The sequence below is a fragment of the Sporobolomyces salmoneus genome (genome assembly GCF_050403485.1).
Source record: "Sporobolomyces salmoneus JCM6883 DNA, S_salmoneus_JCM6883_v1_ctg4, whole genome shotgun sequence".
In the NCBI taxonomy this organism is placed as follows: domain Eukaryota; kingdom Fungi; phylum Basidiomycota; class Microbotryomycetes; order Sporidiobolales; family Sporidiobolaceae; genus Sporobolomyces; species Sporobolomyces salmoneus.
Window position 1 is genome coordinate 401,694 of NW_027481159.1, and position 14,612 is coordinate 416,305.

The following is a 14,612-nucleotide window of genomic DNA, read 5'->3' on the forward strand; positions in this document are numbered from 1 at the left end:
AGGTCTAGTCTGTGCGTTCTCTTAGCTACATCTCTCGAGACTTCTCTCAGCACATAGAGGGCGCAAGCAGAACGAGCAATTCGAGGCATGCTCAAATCAAGAGAACTCAACGTTTCATCGTCTCAATCACTCCTCTTCCGCAGGTGTCTTCGACCCATTCTTCTTCTTCGCAAGGTACGCTTCCATCTGTAGATAATCTCGATTCGCTTTATCCGCTTCACTCAAATCCTTCTTCCCTTTCCCGTCGGCACCATCTTCGAGTGCTTTCTGCTGTCTCTTCAGTTTCTTCTACTCAACAGAACCGGAACGACCACAAAGTCAGTCAACAAAGAGATGTCGACAAGAGCAAGCGGGTGGAACTAACCGATTGCCTCTTCTCCTCTTCCTCGGCCGCTTTATCCATCTCCAACAATTCCCTCACACTAGGTCCTCTCCCTCCACTCAACGGCTGCAATTTCACCGTCGACGTATCCATCTCATCATCCTCCTCATCGTCGTCACTACCTAATCCTCGATCGCGTGATGTTTGAGCCGAAGTCGATGCGACGTGAGAAGCTTGTCGCGACGCAAGATCCGTCACAGCTGAAGGAGCCGTCGTGATAGGTTGTGAATCTCCTTCTTCTTTGTCGTCATCGTCGTCGAAATATTTCCGTTTCGCTCCTAGCGTTGTCGTCGAGGAGGGTTCATCTTCCGTTTTCACCTTCGTCGCCATTGTCGTCAATGGCTTCGCGGGTTTTGAGCTGGGAGCATCGGCGTCTGCATCAGAGTCGGAATCTGAATCGAAGCCTTTGTATGAACCGGCATCCCCGAAAATATCATCGTCTGAACCGAATCCTCCTCCTTCGGTTGTTTCGTCTGTTGGTAGCGGTAAAGGTGCGACAGGGACCGAGACAGAGGAGGTAGAAGCGACTGGCGGTTGACTTGAAGCAGCGGCGGTCGGGGCAGAGGATTCGACCGGGACTTTCTTCTTCTTTTTCCTCAATTTCTTTTCCCCTCCTCCTCCTCCTCCTTCTGTCGTTGTAGTCGTCGGAGCTCCAAGCTTCTTCCATCCTTTCCCGAGTCCCTCTCCTTCTCCGATCGGTTTGAACCCACCACTCCCGCTCGCACTACTTCGACTCTTCTTCAACTCCTCCAGTAATTCATCCCTCGTTTTCCCCTTCGTCCCCTCTTTCTCCTTTCCTTTCCCTTTCTTCGTAGGTTTCTCCAGCTGTCGATCGAGCTCGTCTTCGACGTCCTCGAGTTCTTTCTCTTGAGTTGCGGATAATTCGAGTTTACGACGTTCGAGGAGGGCCATATCGAGTCCTTTTACGAGGATTGAGTGTTCTGCGTCTCCTCCCTACAAAACTCCCCTGACGTCTCAGTGACCAGTAGAAAGCAGGCGAGGGAGAGGGAAAGGGACGGAGGGAGAGGGGGGACGAACGAGATATTTCCGTTCTTCTTCTTCCTTGATCATTGAATCTTGTTCTCGTTCCCGTTCAGCGGCTTTCCTCGCTTCAAACTCCTGTAACTCTCAACAAATCTCCACTCATCGATTTCCAGACACACAGAGCGTCGAAGAGTAGGAAAGAAAAGCGAGGAATTACTTGTAATAGTTTCTCGGCTCCGGCGAAATCCGATTCTTTCCCTGCCCTTCTCTCAGCTGCTCGATCTCGATACCCATCTCCACTACCAGTCGCTTTCTTTCCTCCTTTGAGCGGGTTGGATTTCTTTGAAGGTGGCCGAGGTTTGAAATCCGTCGTTTTACCACAATTCTCGTTCGAGTCGAGCGAGTGTCCGCGGAGTCAAAGAGTTAGCTAGTGGGCTTTGGAGTATGGGAAGAGTAGAGAGGGGCTCACGATGATTGAACAGTAGGTTTCGGAGGAGGTTTCCCGAATTTCGAAGTCGAAGCGCTTGTTGGTTTGCTCGTAGAGGTTGCGAGTAACGAACGGAATTGATCTTGATCCATGACTTGGTCGTATGCAAGAAAGCGAGTGAATGCAAGGAGAGGGAGGAGAGAGGGGAAGCACAGTGAATCCGACACGACTCTCGGATCTCTCTCCACAACTAAACACTTTCTATACCTTTCTGAACAATGGTGAGGGTTGCCAGTCTGTCCAGCATTGTAGCGGAACGCTAACCGACTGCATTCCTTGCTCGAAACAGGACAAGATCAAGGAAGTGAGTGATTCATCTCTCATCCTCATCATCATCATCCCGTCCCTCTCCCCTCTGAACGAAACTGACGCGTAGTCGTGAATGTCTAGCGTCTCGCCTCCCTCCGAGCTGAAGCAGATGCAGCAGTCGCACGAGCTGAAGAGTACGCATCTCCCCTCTCCTCTCCCTCCTCTCTCCACTCTTACGCGTTGACCCCTCCTCTCCCTCGACCTGACTGACCCACCCTTGTCGTCGTGTAGAGCTGAAGCGAAAGTTAAATCACAAGAACACGAATTAATGACGAAAGACCAAGAGATCGTTTCTCTCCAACACAAAATCTCGAACCTCGAATCCGATCTCGATAAAGTAGAATCTAAACTTTCCGACACGGTCGCCTCCCAAGTCGATTCAGAATCCCATAAATCCGTCAACGAGACCTTGACTCGTAAAGTCGAGATGTTGGAACAAGAGTTGGATAACACGGAGAAGAGTTTGAGGGAAACTACGGATAAATTGAGACAGGTCGATGTTAAAGCTGAACATTTCGAGAGACAAGTTACGAGGATTGAACAGGAGAGGGATCAATGGGAGAAGAAATGTGAGGAGGCTCAAGCTAAATACGCTGCGTCGAAGGCAGAACTCGACGAGGTAAGAACTCTCTCTCTCGAGCGTATCGACGACGGTGTACTAAAGCTGTGCGACGGTGATAGGTCGTTCAACAAATGGAATCCATTTAAAACCTCGAACTCTCCTCGTCGCTATATCTTTTCTTCCCTCTCTCTTCCCATCCGTTTCATTCGAATCTCTCTGTCCGTGACAATCCACTCTTCCTCGTTCTATCAGTTTGTCTATCCCTTTTTTGTCTTTCTCGCAAATCAATGCCCTCCGAGTTCTCTTTACTTGAAAAATCAGTCGTTTTTTCCCCTTGAATTCTCAAAGAGCTCGGACAGGACGAAAGAACGACCGAGAGTATGTTGAGTATGCGATTAAATAGCGAGAGGGTCTATCTCGATAACATACTAAACACACTAAGAAAGGTAATGGTATTAGAAACATCAAGGAGATAAACAGAAAAGTGAAACAATAAGCAAGAGTGAGTGTCTGGAAGGACTATAATTCAATCTTCCCACCAACCGCACCTCCAGCTCCAGGTGCTCCAAACGCCTGACTCAGACCAGAAGACCAAGTCGCGATATAATTCGGTACGACTCCTTGATTGACGGCCAAAAGATAAACCGAAGAAATAATTAGGAACGTGATTGTCCATCTCAGGGCATAAACGAAATCTAGTCCATCTCACAGCCGTATCAGTTCACTCTATCCATCCGAGAGAGAGAGACAGGGAGATGAAGGGATGGAGAACGAACCAGTAACTCCAAAAGTGATTCTTTCCCCCTTTGACCATTTCTCCCAAGTAGATTCCAATTTCCCTTCCCTCAACAACTCGAACCTCGCATGATAACTCAACACTTCCCTAGTTTCTGGATGATACACCACTAAATTCGGCATTCCCAAAACTTGCCATTTCTCCGTCAAATACACCCTCGAGTATGGTCGAAGGTAGAGGGAAGGAGGAGTTGCAGGGTCTAGCGAAGTTTCTTCTTCGAGATCTGTGTCGCCCGCTAAGAGGAATGGCTCGACAGGCGGTTCATCGATTTCTTCGACTTCTTCTTCTTCTGAGGTGGAGGAGGGAGAGGTTGTGGAAGAGGGAGAACCGGAGTTTGAACCATCGTTCCATTCCATAGAGAGGTAGTTCTTGTCTTTCGAGTTTAGGAGATAGGAAGATTTCGTTTCGTCGATCGAGACGAAGACGACTTTGAGTTGATGAGGGAATCTTCTTTGGAAATTCGTAACTAATTCCCAAGGTTCTTTCGAGGCTCCTCTCCAACTCGCACTGCACAATTCTCCCTTACAATCCCGTCAGCTCGTCTCTCTCGGGAAGGGAAGTGAAGGGAGTTGGTGTGCACTCACGCAAAGAAGAACACGACCAATTTGACGTCCCTCCCAAACTCTCGTTCGAGACTAACTCGTTTCCCATACCCATTGTTCAATCTCAACCTCCTAATCAACGGATCTCGATGCGTGTAATCCTCTGCCGGAGGTTTATAGGGCATTTGCAAGCCTTGTTTGATCGAAGATCTCCGACGTTTCGGTCCGAGAGGTCGCACTGTGCTGTCGAGTGCTGCTGCTGTCGAGGAGGATGATAGCGAAGAGGTGGATGCTTCGTCTGAAGGGAGAGAGATGGAGGAAGTGGAAGCGACAGAGGAAGTGACGATGGGAGCTGATGAGGAGGAGAAAGTGGTACCGAGAGGAGAAGAAGCGAATGAAACAGTCTTGGTTGGTGGTGATTGCGGTCGATCAGTCATCCTCACTTTCGGGACTTTGTTCGGGGATCTCGGAGAAACAGGGCGGAGGTGAACACGAGTTTTGATGAGAAAGACTTTCGGCCCGACCGCCGAGCGATTATCTCACTCTTTTCAGCGCGACTAAAGCTTAGCTTCGCAGGGTGTACGTCGCGGGGAGTCCGGTATAGAAGCTGCAGGAGCGAAAAAAATCTGGAAAAAAAAAAAGCAAATTCCACCATGGAAACCAGTCTCGAGCTGCTGTCGGTACTCGTTCACACGACTTCAAGCTCTCCCTGCACAGACTAGAGAGCGGCGCCAGTACAGGTCGGAACTCTCGACCATCCCTGCCGAGTCTCATGGAATAAACAGCTCGGAACAGAGCTGAATTTCGTTCTGCGATGCTCGATATCCTCTGGATTCTTGCGTGTTGCAGGCCGACTGAAGAGGGAGAGTCAGACGAGCAGTACACGGAGAGCGTAATGATGAACTGTACAGAGTGTATTGCGTAGGAAGGAGTAAGAACTAGAAAACAAACAACAATTTTTCGTGGGAGGAAATCGAAAGACTGAGTACTGCCTGTCTCCGAGCGAGAAGCCGGGGTTAGTATATGGTCGTTCAATGATCCTGAAAGAGGCCCTGGAGTGCTTACGGAACAAAAGATGGGAAACTGCTTGAAGAACGAGGAGCTTGATTCGTTCTCTTCAGAAATCGAGTAACATTCCAGCTACAATTTTCTCGAGATGCTGAGTCTGCAAGCAACTCTCTCAAAAAGTCACATCAGTTTCCACTCATACGACTTTTGAGCGAGCAGGGCCAACTCACCTCTAGTAACCTCGAACTCGCCGGGTCGGAGGAAACTCCTTTCCCTTTCCCCTTTCCCTTTGATCCCTTCCCTTGCTGTTCTTCTTCGAGTTGGTCCTTCTCGAGTTGTGCAACTTCAGCGGCTCTGTGGATAGCTTCGGCTGTGAAGAGCTTGAGGTATTCGGAGGAGAGGTGTAGAGCGGGAGCGGAAACTGTTCCAAACGAGAGCGAGAGAATGAGTTCGACAGCGCGCTTGAGGGGAGGGAGAAAGGAGGAAAGTGTACCGCGTGTATTAGGCTCTTGTACTAAGCGATAGATCTCTCGGATGGTTGCCTGCTCGAGCATAATCGGAACAAGGTGAGGTTGAATGAGAATCGGAGGAGTGAGAGGAGCGGAGAACGAACGTGTTTGAATCCGGGACCATCTGACTCTTCTTCTCCTGGCATGATCCTCCTACTCAGAATGTAGATCGAAGTGCTTTGAGGAGGTGAGCGAGTGTATGCTGATGAAAGAGGCGAGGAGATGAAAAGTTTCATCGAAGGTTCTCTCGCTTTCTCTGGAACCTCAGCAACGATGTCGACCCACGGCAAGAAGGGTAAAGCAGCAGCGAGTAAACCTAAGAACGGGAAACAAGACAAACGATCTCAAGAACGGAGTCAGATTCAACAATTGCAGCAAAGAGTTGATGAATTCGTGAGTAGCTCTCCTCCCTCGCTCCAGCTGTACGCGAGAAACTGATCAGTCGGAGGAGGCACCTGTAGGATCTCTCTACTCCCCTCGAAGAATTCTCCGACCTCCCCCTCTCTAAACAAACTCTTTCGGGTCTGAAATCTGCCTACTACACGAAACTCACCGACATTCAATCGAAATCCCTACCATTGGCACTCAAAGGGAAAGATGTATTGGGAGCGGCGAGAACTGGAAGTGGGAAAACATTGGCGTTCTTGATTCCGGTTTTAGAATCATTATTGAGGAAGAAATGGGGTCCAAACGATGGATTAGGAGCATTGGTAATCTCTCCTACTCGTGAACTAGTACGTCTCAACTCTCCAAATCGCATTTTGGGACGAAGCTGATGAAGGAAAGTGAGGATAGGCGGTACAAATTTTCGAAGTTTTAAGAAAGATTGGACATCAACATCAATTCTCTGCTGGACTCGTCATTGGAGGAAAGAACCTCAAGGATGAACAGGATAGGTTATCGAGAATGAATATCTTGGTTGCGACTCCTGGGAGGTTGTTACAGCATATGGATCAAACTTTGGGATTCGAATGCGATCATCTTCAATTACTCGGTATGGGTCTCTCTCTCTGACTCATCCAGCGTCAAACTGACGGAGCTCCTACATAGTTCTCGACGAAGCGGATCGAATCCTCGATATGGGATTCTCTGCTTCCCTCAACGCAATCATCGCGAATTTACCTAAATCTCGTCAAACCCTCCTCTTCTCGGCAACTCAAACGAAATCCGTCAAAGATCTCGCTCGACTTTCTCTCCAATCCCCTGAATACGTCGCCGTGAGGGAAAACGGGAACGGGAAAGGGAAAGAGAAAGCCGATCAAGATGGAGAGGGAGAAGAGGAGGCGATGGAAGAAGTACCGAAGAATCTCGAACAACATTATATGGTCGTCGATTTACCTTCAAAATTGGACGTACTGTGGACGTTTATTAAAACTCATTTGTTTACGAAGACGATTGTTTTCCTTTCGAGTGGGAAACAAGTAAGTCCTCACCTCTCTCCTCTCGTCTCTCCATCACTGACGAATCTTTGTCGGATAGGTTCGATTCGTATACGAGAATTTCCGACACATGCGACCTGGTGTTCCCTTACTCCACATGCACGGTAAACAAAAACAACTTCAACGACTCGAAATCTACCAACGTTTCCTCTCGGCAAAACACTCAATCCTCTTCGCGACCGACATCGCCGCACGAGGACTCGATTTCCCTTCGATCGATTGGGTCGTTCAAGTCGATTGTCCCGAAGACGTCGAAACTTACATTCATCGAGTCGGTAGAACGGCGAGGTATCAATCGAAAGGGAAAGCTTTATTGTTCCTCTTACCGAGTGAAGAAGAAGGATTCGTCAAGAGGTTGGAGGCGAAGAAGGTTGATTGTGGGAAGATCAAGGCGAATGAGAAGAAGCGACAAACGGTTAGGAGTCAGTTACAATCCGCCGCTTTCCAATATCCAGAAATCAAATTCTTGGCTCAACGAGTAAAGTCTTTATCCCTCTCCCTCTCTCTCTGCGTGGGTTCGTTACTGACGGTTTGCGTTTCGATTAGGCTTTCATTTCCTACGTTCGATCAGTTTACCTTCAAAAAGATAAAGAAACTTTCGATGTCTCTACTTTACCACTCGAAGAATACGCCGCTTCGTTGGGATTGGCAGGAGCACCGAAAATCAAGTTCGTTAGTAAACAAGAGGCGAGTAGTAAGAAGAACAAGGTTAGACAGGTTGAGGATCTCAAGAAGGAGTTGGAGGAGAAGAGTGCAGACGAGGATGATGAGAGCGACGAGGAAGAGAGCGATGAGGAGGACGAGAGTGAAGAGGAGCAAGACGAGGCAGCAGAATCTGGGAAGAAGGCGGAGAGTGACGGAGAAGAGGATTCAAAGGTACGTTCTTCTGAGGGCTCCTCCTATCCCTCTGTACCGGAGGCGCTGACGAACTGTGTGTACAGTCAAAGGGAGTCAAGACGAAGTACGATCGAATGTTTAACCGTAAATCGCAAACGATTCTCTCGGATCACTACACAAAACTCATCGACCACTCTTCCGACGACGATGATGAGGAGAAGCCAAAGAAGGACAAAGCCTCGACTTCGCTTGTTGGAGGGGACGATGACGATCAAGACGAATTCATCACGATCAAACGACGCGATCACGACTTGAACGAAGCCGAACTCCCTTCCTCCTCGTATCTCTCGAAACGTAAACTCAAACAAGGACAATCGAAGAAAGCCATGTTGTCTACTCGAGGGAACCCGACGAAGTTAGTGTTCGACGATGAAGGAGACAGTCACGCGATTTACGAATTGGGAGATTTGGACGATTTCGAGAAACAAGGAGACGCGGCCGAACAACAGAAGAGGTTCGTCGAGATGGAGAAGGAGAAACTGAAGGAACAGGATATCAAGGATAAGGAGAGACAGAAGGAGTTGAGGAGGGAGAAGAAACGAAAGAGAAAAGAAATCGAACGAGGTGTAAGCTCACTCGCTCTCTCTCAGCTTTCGTGAATGAATGCTCATTCGTTCGATCGCTGTATAGTCCGATGGAGAATCTGGAGGAGAAGAAGGAGGATTCGAATTTGGACCTTCTGGAGAAATCGTTCACCCCGATTTCGATGATGTCGAATTACCTTCCGCCGATTCTGACGACGACCTCGATCGTCCTACTTTCCACTCGGTATCCTCTTCGAATGGACCGAACAAGAAGAAGCAACGTCGAGCGAGATTCGAGGATGATGGCGAGGACGACGAACGACCTGCGGCACCAAAGATCGATCTCGAAGCTTTGGCGCTTCAAGCCCTCGGTAGGAGATAGAGATTTGCATAGGTTTTTCTTGCTATTGCAATACTCGTCGTGTCTCTCCATCCAGAAACAAGTCTCCGCTGTAAGAAATGAGCCGCGAAACGAAAGCAGACGAGAGCCTTAACGAGGTCCGCTCGCCGACAGGAACGACGCCGAGCTCGAGTCTCTGTGTGTACCTTCCCACTAGATCGAGTAAAGAGTGGCAAGTGGCGAGGGAGATGCGAAGACCTCGAATTGCGCACTTTCTTGCGGTTTCGATTCTCTGCGTTGTGTCTCTTTCTTCGAATGACCGCTGCTTCTTCTCCTATCTTTTTGGCGTTCTGGTAGAGATGCTCAGTCGTGTTCAGTCTGCTTTATCTCGCGCACACCTCGAGCCAGAACGGTTGCCTCACCTCAAGACGAAGCACCGCTTGATTTCCAATGCTCGAAGCGATGATGAAAGAGCGTTGAACGTCCGATGACCCCCTGCATTTAAGAGGAGGTATCGCAATCAGACAAAGATGCCTGCAGGATAGAGCGGTGGGAGAACAAAATCGAACGTCGTCACTGTGATCTGAGCGTCGTCGAAACAGGGAAAGGATGGCAGGAAAGGGCAGGGGACGACGTGAGAGAATAACCGGTAAGGAAGCCGGGAGTCGTGGCACTGTTCGATGTCGAAGACTGGTACGGGAGAGGTGAATAGCAGAGAAAGAAAGAAACGCTTGACGTTTTCGAACGTTACTTTCCCACTCTGATCGCGGTATGGCGATTCCAACCCGAGGCTGTAGATGAGGATGCAACTTCGTGTATAAATTATGGGTATGGATAAATGCTGAACTACTGTGGAGGCGGGTATTGCTGTTGCTGTTGATTTTGCGCCGGTGGACCTCCCAATCGATTCCCTTGACCCCAAACATGCGGTGCTCCTTGACTCCATTGGTTCATAGATGGCTGAGGAGCTCGATAATTGCTGACTGGAGGGGGTCCCCATGCTTGAGAAGCAGGAGGAGGAACAGGAGGTCGATAGCCTTGATTTGGCGGCGGTTGCCAAGTAGCTTGTCCTCCCACATTCGGAGCAACGGGAGGCGCGAAGGATCGTGGAGGAGGTCTCCACGTTCCGTCATCGACGAATCCGTCAGGTCTTCGATACAGACCACCGGGAGGGGCGCCGACTCCGTATTGGGAACGAGGCGGAGGTGGTTTTTTCTGGCGTTGTTGCGATGCGAGAGGGTTTGCTGGAATCGCAAGAGCGAGATCTATCAGTGTCGTGATGAGAGGGGCGTCGATGGCCGGGCCGGGAGGGAGAGGGGGTAGGGTTAAGAGGTGATCAAAGCCCTGGCAATAGACGATGGCAAGTCTCAGCGACGAGTTTCATCGAGACTGAGTGTAAGCGTCGAACGTACTTCGTCTATCCGCGGTTCTTCCCAGAGCCCGCTAAATTTGTCGAGTAGATCGAGCGCGAGACGAGGATTGTCAATTGTCGGATGATTTTCTCGAACCATCAGGCGAGAGCGACAGTCCTGCGGGCTCGAAGTCAGATCCGTTACGATCATCATAGACGTTCGGAGTAAAAAGACTGACCTCTTTCGAGGTGCCCATGACCATTCCGACGACCTTTACATTTGGAAACTCGCTCGCGATCTCCATCCAAGTTCTCCTCTGACCAGGGTCGAAATTCTGTCGGTCAAGAACGGCAGATCTACCCTATAGCGTCAAGCTGTGTGAGTATTCAAGGTAGAACACAGCTGGACGAGAGAGATTCGAACGTACTTGGCTCAAGTGTGAACGAAGAACTTGTTCACAAGTCCGTCGATCACCTAGATCGTCTTGATTCACTCGGACCCAGTTCTATACGATACGGATTGAATCAGTCGATGGTTCAGAATGTTGTAAAAGGACTTGGGACGTACAGGAAGAGCTTTAGACCAAGCGGAGGAAAGAGTGGATTTCCCACTTCCCACTACGCCTGCGAGAACCACCAAGTACTGTTGCTCCGTTCCTCTTGTTGTATTGACTGCTTCCGACGTGTTCATCTTGCGAAAGAGGGGTAAGCGAGTGAACAGTAGAAGTTCGAAGATCGAAGATCGTTCTTTCGCTCTTTCACCGCTATCAACGCCTCGAAGACGCGCCAAAGAGCACAATCCGGTAGCTCACCTCTTCGCGAGCTCGCCAAACATCCTCCGGCGCCCCTCCGATTCGATCTTTTCTTGATCTCTCCCCGCTTCCCACCGCGACTTCCGATCTCCTCTCTCGATACCGGCTCTGCGGGAAGGAGAGTCGAGTTGTGAGTTACCCCTCAGGTCTTGCGATCGGACCGTAGCGCCACGAGGTCGCCCTGAGCCATCCTTTGGTCTCGTGCGATCGGTTTATAGCTCGCGAAGCAGCGTACTGACCTTTCCTGATGGCCTACAGTACCTTGAAGAGCTAGGAGAACTCCATCGAGGGCGAGATGAACGACGTTTGGATCAAAGCGGATTATCCGATTGGACCTTTCGCGCAACAACCCATCGAACAAGCCGTCGCAGACGTCCTCGCGAAGGCTCCTTGGGCAGCTTGGCAGACGGGAGAAGTAGCGTTTCATTATGACTACATTGATCGACCAGAGGGTGAGCTCTTGTTATCTTCTACCGCTGTTCTTCTTGAGCTAACCGTTCTTTCCCTCCTTTCCCAGCCGGTACTGCCCTCCTCGCTCTCTTATCTCCGCCTAATCGACCCGCCCCGAACGATGGACTTCGATACGCCGTACCCGATACACCAGAACGACGCACCGTCACTTCGCACACCGTCTCCTGTCCCGTTTCCATTTCCGCTCCAGTGCAGAATCAAACGATGACGGTCGAACTCGAATGTTACACTTCGTATCAAGGACATTTCCCTCCGATGAACCGCGGAGAAATCATACCTCCGAATTCTCCAGAGTTGCGTTTAAGTCGATTTCGGAAACGTTGGAGGATTATGAATGGACAGTATCCGGCACTTTGGTTCTTCTGGTGGGGACGGGACGAGAACGGAGGGATGGGACCGGGACAAGGACGACAGGCCCCGATGGGCTGGGATAGAACACCGGTTCGAAATTATCCGATTGTCAGAGATCCGAACGTTCCAACACAGGCTCTGTATCCTTTCCCGGGTCCTGGTCGACTACCAAACGCCGCGATTACTTCGAATGGAGACAACGGAGGAGGAGGAGGAGGAAAGCCAGTGATTTCTCAACCGATCGCAACTCTCGCAAATGCGTCGCCCGCTCAAAATCAAGCCTTTCTCGCTCAGCAGCGACAACAACACCTCATCATGCAGCAACACGCTCGAGCACAAGCGCTCGCGGCTTCGACAGCGGCGGCATCAGCGGCGGGACAAGGACAAGTGCAGGGAGGAGGAGGAAACGTACCACTCGGTTACGGGACAACTCCAGCTCAGATGCAAATGATGGCTCAGCAACAAGCTCAACAACGTCTCGTCGCTCAGCAACAACAACAAGCTGCTTACGCTCAAGCTCAGCAGTCTCGAGGCGCTCCTCCCTCGCAAACTCAAACTCCCTCTTCTTCGCGCAAACCCGCTATTCCTCCCTTCCCTCCTCAGGCTCAAGCTCCAATCCCCTCAGTTCAACGAGAACCGATACTCGATTCGACAACTCCAACCGCCGACGTTCTCGATCTCCTGACAAGTCGACAACTCGCGATGCACCGACTCGCCGTCTCTCAAGATTGTCTCGCTCCCATCTTCGACCCTTGGAACACATCCTCGATCCTTTCAGGTCGGAAACGGAAACGAGAAATCGACGTCGCCGTTCGCTCGGAAGCGGTCGATCCTCGAACGGGAGAATCGAGAGGAGGAATCGCCGGATTCGGTCGAGAACACACTTTGACGATACTGGGAACGAGTGCGGCGAGGATCGCGGTACATGCTGCGATGGGGAAAGATGTGAAGAAGGCGACGTGGTCGTTGGAGGAGAGGAAGGAGAAATTGTCGGCGATGCTGGGGGCGATCGAGAAGGAGACGAAGATGATGGAGAAGAAGCACGAGGAGACTGTGAAGAGTATTCAGGCGACGCCAACTCGGTAGAACTCCCCTCTCTCTTCAAGATACCCTTAATTTTGATCTATCTTTTGGTCGTTATTCCCCTCGCCGTCTGTTCTACAATCTATATACCTTGCTCGATGGATCTCATTCAACTCGAGGATGAGGGTGGAGGGAGAGCTAAATGACCGGTGCCTCCTGAACGTTCTATCGCTTGAATTTGCTGAGCTCGCTCGAACGCCTTCTCCCTTTCTATTTGTCTCGCTCGCCGTCTATCCTCGATCAAGGGTCAGTCTTCACAGATAAGAATGAGGCAGTCTCGACGTAGACTCACCTAAACGCTTCTAATTTCGCTTGCTGTTTCGCCTCGGTTCTCGCCAACTGTAAATTCGTCGCGGCGTCCAAATGTCGTTTATCGTACATCCTCGGTATCCACGCCGTTCCGTTCTCTCCATTCGCTGCTGCCATCTCTTCTGGGGATACGACCGAAGGGAACGAGTACCAGGCCGTAAGAGGAGAGATGAAGAGGGTGATACTCGCGAGGCCGAGAAAGATGAATCCGTTCTTCCCGATCGTCCCTCTCCCTTCCCATCCAGGTCCTGACGTGTTACCAACTCCCCCAGCTCGTTCAGGTCGGAAATGAGGGTTGTGAGGATCCGTCCAACTCGTGTTGTAGAAATCGTAGGTTCCGGAGAATCGATGTCCTGACGAGCTCGAGCTCATTGGGCGTCCTCTTCGGAAGTGGTACTCGTTCGTCGACTGGGACCATGGTGAACCGCTTCCTCCTCCTCCTCCTGGTGGACTCCCCGCTGCACCCCACCCCAATCCGAAATCAAGATAACTCGCTCGCTTCTTTGGATCCGATAGTAACTCGTACGCCGCTACGATCTGTTTAAACTCGACTGATTCCTCCTGTTTCGCTTTCCCCTTGCCTTTCCCTCTCCCTGTTGACGTTTGTTGCATTCGATCGGGATGATACTTCCTCACGAGATCGAGGTAACGAGATTTCACGACCTTGGCGTTGAGAGGCTCATTCCGTGCGAAGTGGAAGATCTCGAATGGGTCAGGGTTCTTCTTCGTCGGGAATGTGAGATCGAGTTCGGTCGGATGAGCAAGTCGAAGAGATGTGGAGGAAAAGTGGCGGATCGGGAGAGTGAGACCAGTCGAGGGTCCTGCTCGTAAGGTAGGCAGTATGGAGCATCTGCAGCAAGCCATTCAATAGCTGCTCGAGAGTTGAAGGGTGGAGGAAGGAAGAGGGGGAGAATTTGGCGATCGTCAAATGACGAACTAGTTTTGCGACCTCTCTCCGACCTACGGATGAGCTCCTCCTGTGCAGACTGCGAGCTCGCTAAACGGCAGGCTGCTGATGGGCGCGCAGAGACGGCGATTGAGCGAGAAGAGCAGGTCGTCTGCTGGCAGACAATTTATATTTTACAAGTTTGACAAATGAATATCAAAGCGAGTTCTTGGTAGTATAGTGGCTAGTATACACGCCTGTCACGCGTGGGACCCGGGTTCAATTCCCGGCCAGGAAGGACATCTTCTTTTTGGAGGTCGCTGGGATTTTTTTTTCGTTTTCGTTTTCGTTTCTCGTCTCCCAAGCTCCCACAGTCCAAGGACACTCCTTACCTCCGGTGCCATCTCTCTGTGGCACAGTAGAACGTCTTGGAGGCCCACAAGCGTTGAACGACCAAAGAACCGTGGAATCGCGTTTGAGCTCGGGTTTACTCCCAGACTGGACCATACTCTCCTTCTCTCTGCACATCTCTCAAAGGTAGAGTACTCAACATCTAGACTAACAGAACGG

General features: G+C 50.5%; 8 protein-coding genes across 8 annotated transcripts; 3 read left to right on the top strand and 5 right to left on the bottom strand.

Moving 5' to 3' along the window:
- Positions 1 to 126: 126 nt before the first annotated feature.
- Positions 127 to 1,945, bottom strand: JCM6883_001617 (uncharacterized protein; the record flags this gene model as incomplete). Its single annotated transcript, XM_076629211.1, has 5 exons — positions 127 to 288; positions 365 to 1,336; positions 1,421 to 1,501; positions 1,584 to 1,751; positions 1,847 to 1,945. 5 exons carry the CDS (start codon positions 1,943 to 1,945, stop codon positions 127 to 129), a joined length of 1,482 nt encoding a protein of 493 aa, XP_076490858.1.
- A 126-nt stretch (positions 1,946 to 2,071) lies between these two features.
- On the top strand, positions 2,072 to 2,870 carry JCM6883_001618 (tropomyosin; the record flags this gene model as incomplete). The annotated part of the gene is made up of 5 exons (XM_076629212.1): positions 2,072 to 2,074; positions 2,143 to 2,157; positions 2,244 to 2,296; positions 2,394 to 2,781; positions 2,844 to 2,870. The coding sequence occupies 5 exons, from the start codon at positions 2,072 to 2,074 to the stop codon at positions 2,868 to 2,870; spliced, it is 486 nt and encodes a 161-aa protein (XP_076490859.1).
- Positions 2,871 to 3,243: 373 nt separating this feature from the next.
- On the bottom strand, positions 3,244 to 4,499 carry JCM6883_001619 (uncharacterized protein; the record flags this gene model as incomplete). The annotated part of the gene is made up of 3 exons (XM_076629213.1): positions 3,244 to 3,419; positions 3,501 to 4,027; positions 4,105 to 4,499. 3 exons carry the CDS (start codon positions 4,497 to 4,499, stop codon positions 3,244 to 3,246), a joined length of 1,098 nt encoding a protein of 365 aa, XP_076490860.1.
- Positions 4,500 to 5,179: 680 nt separating this feature from the next.
- JCM6883_001620 (CENP-X/MHF2 family protein) lies at positions 5,180 to 5,624 on the bottom strand (the record flags this gene model as incomplete). Its single annotated transcript, XM_076629214.1, has 3 exons — positions 5,180 to 5,227; positions 5,301 to 5,491; positions 5,564 to 5,624. The coding sequence occupies 3 exons, from the start codon at positions 5,622 to 5,624 to the stop codon at positions 5,180 to 5,182; spliced, it is 300 nt and encodes a 99-aa protein (XP_076490861.1).
- A 228-nt stretch (positions 5,625 to 5,852) lies between these two features.
- On the top strand, positions 5,853 to 8,821 carry HCA4 (RNA-dependent ATPase HCA4; the record flags this gene model as incomplete). The annotated part of the gene is made up of 8 exons (XM_076629215.1): positions 5,853 to 5,972; positions 6,041 to 6,313; positions 6,375 to 6,573; positions 6,630 to 7,000; positions 7,059 to 7,496; positions 7,565 to 7,894; positions 7,960 to 8,481; positions 8,546 to 8,821. The coding sequence occupies 8 exons, from the start codon at positions 5,853 to 5,855 to the stop codon at positions 8,819 to 8,821; spliced, it is 2,529 nt and encodes an 842-aa protein (XP_076490862.1).
- Positions 8,822 to 9,625: 804 nt separating this feature from the next.
- Positions 9,626 to 10,821, bottom strand: JCM6883_001622 (uncharacterized protein; the record flags this gene model as incomplete). The annotated part of the gene is made up of 5 exons (XM_076629216.1): positions 9,626 to 10,123; positions 10,192 to 10,308; positions 10,370 to 10,492; positions 10,559 to 10,636; positions 10,699 to 10,821. The coding sequence occupies 5 exons, from the start codon at positions 10,819 to 10,821 to the stop codon at positions 9,626 to 9,628; spliced, it is 939 nt and encodes a 312-aa protein (XP_076490863.1).
- Positions 10,822 to 11,237: 416 nt separating this feature from the next.
- On the top strand, positions 11,238 to 12,850 carry JCM6883_001623 (uncharacterized protein; the record flags this gene model as incomplete). The annotated part of the gene is made up of 2 exons (XM_076629217.1): positions 11,238 to 11,394; positions 11,460 to 12,850. 2 exons carry the CDS (start codon positions 11,238 to 11,240, stop codon positions 12,848 to 12,850), a joined length of 1,548 nt encoding a protein of 515 aa, XP_076490864.1.
- Positions 12,851 to 12,956: 106 nt separating this feature from the next.
- On the bottom strand, positions 12,957 to 14,020 carry JCM6883_001624 (uncharacterized protein; the record flags this gene model as incomplete). The annotated part of the gene is made up of 2 exons (XM_076629218.1): positions 12,957 to 13,077; positions 13,140 to 14,020. The coding sequence occupies 2 exons, from the start codon at positions 14,018 to 14,020 to the stop codon at positions 12,957 to 12,959; spliced, it is 1,002 nt and encodes a 333-aa protein (XP_076490865.1).
- Positions 14,021 to 14,612: the final 592 nt, after the last annotated feature.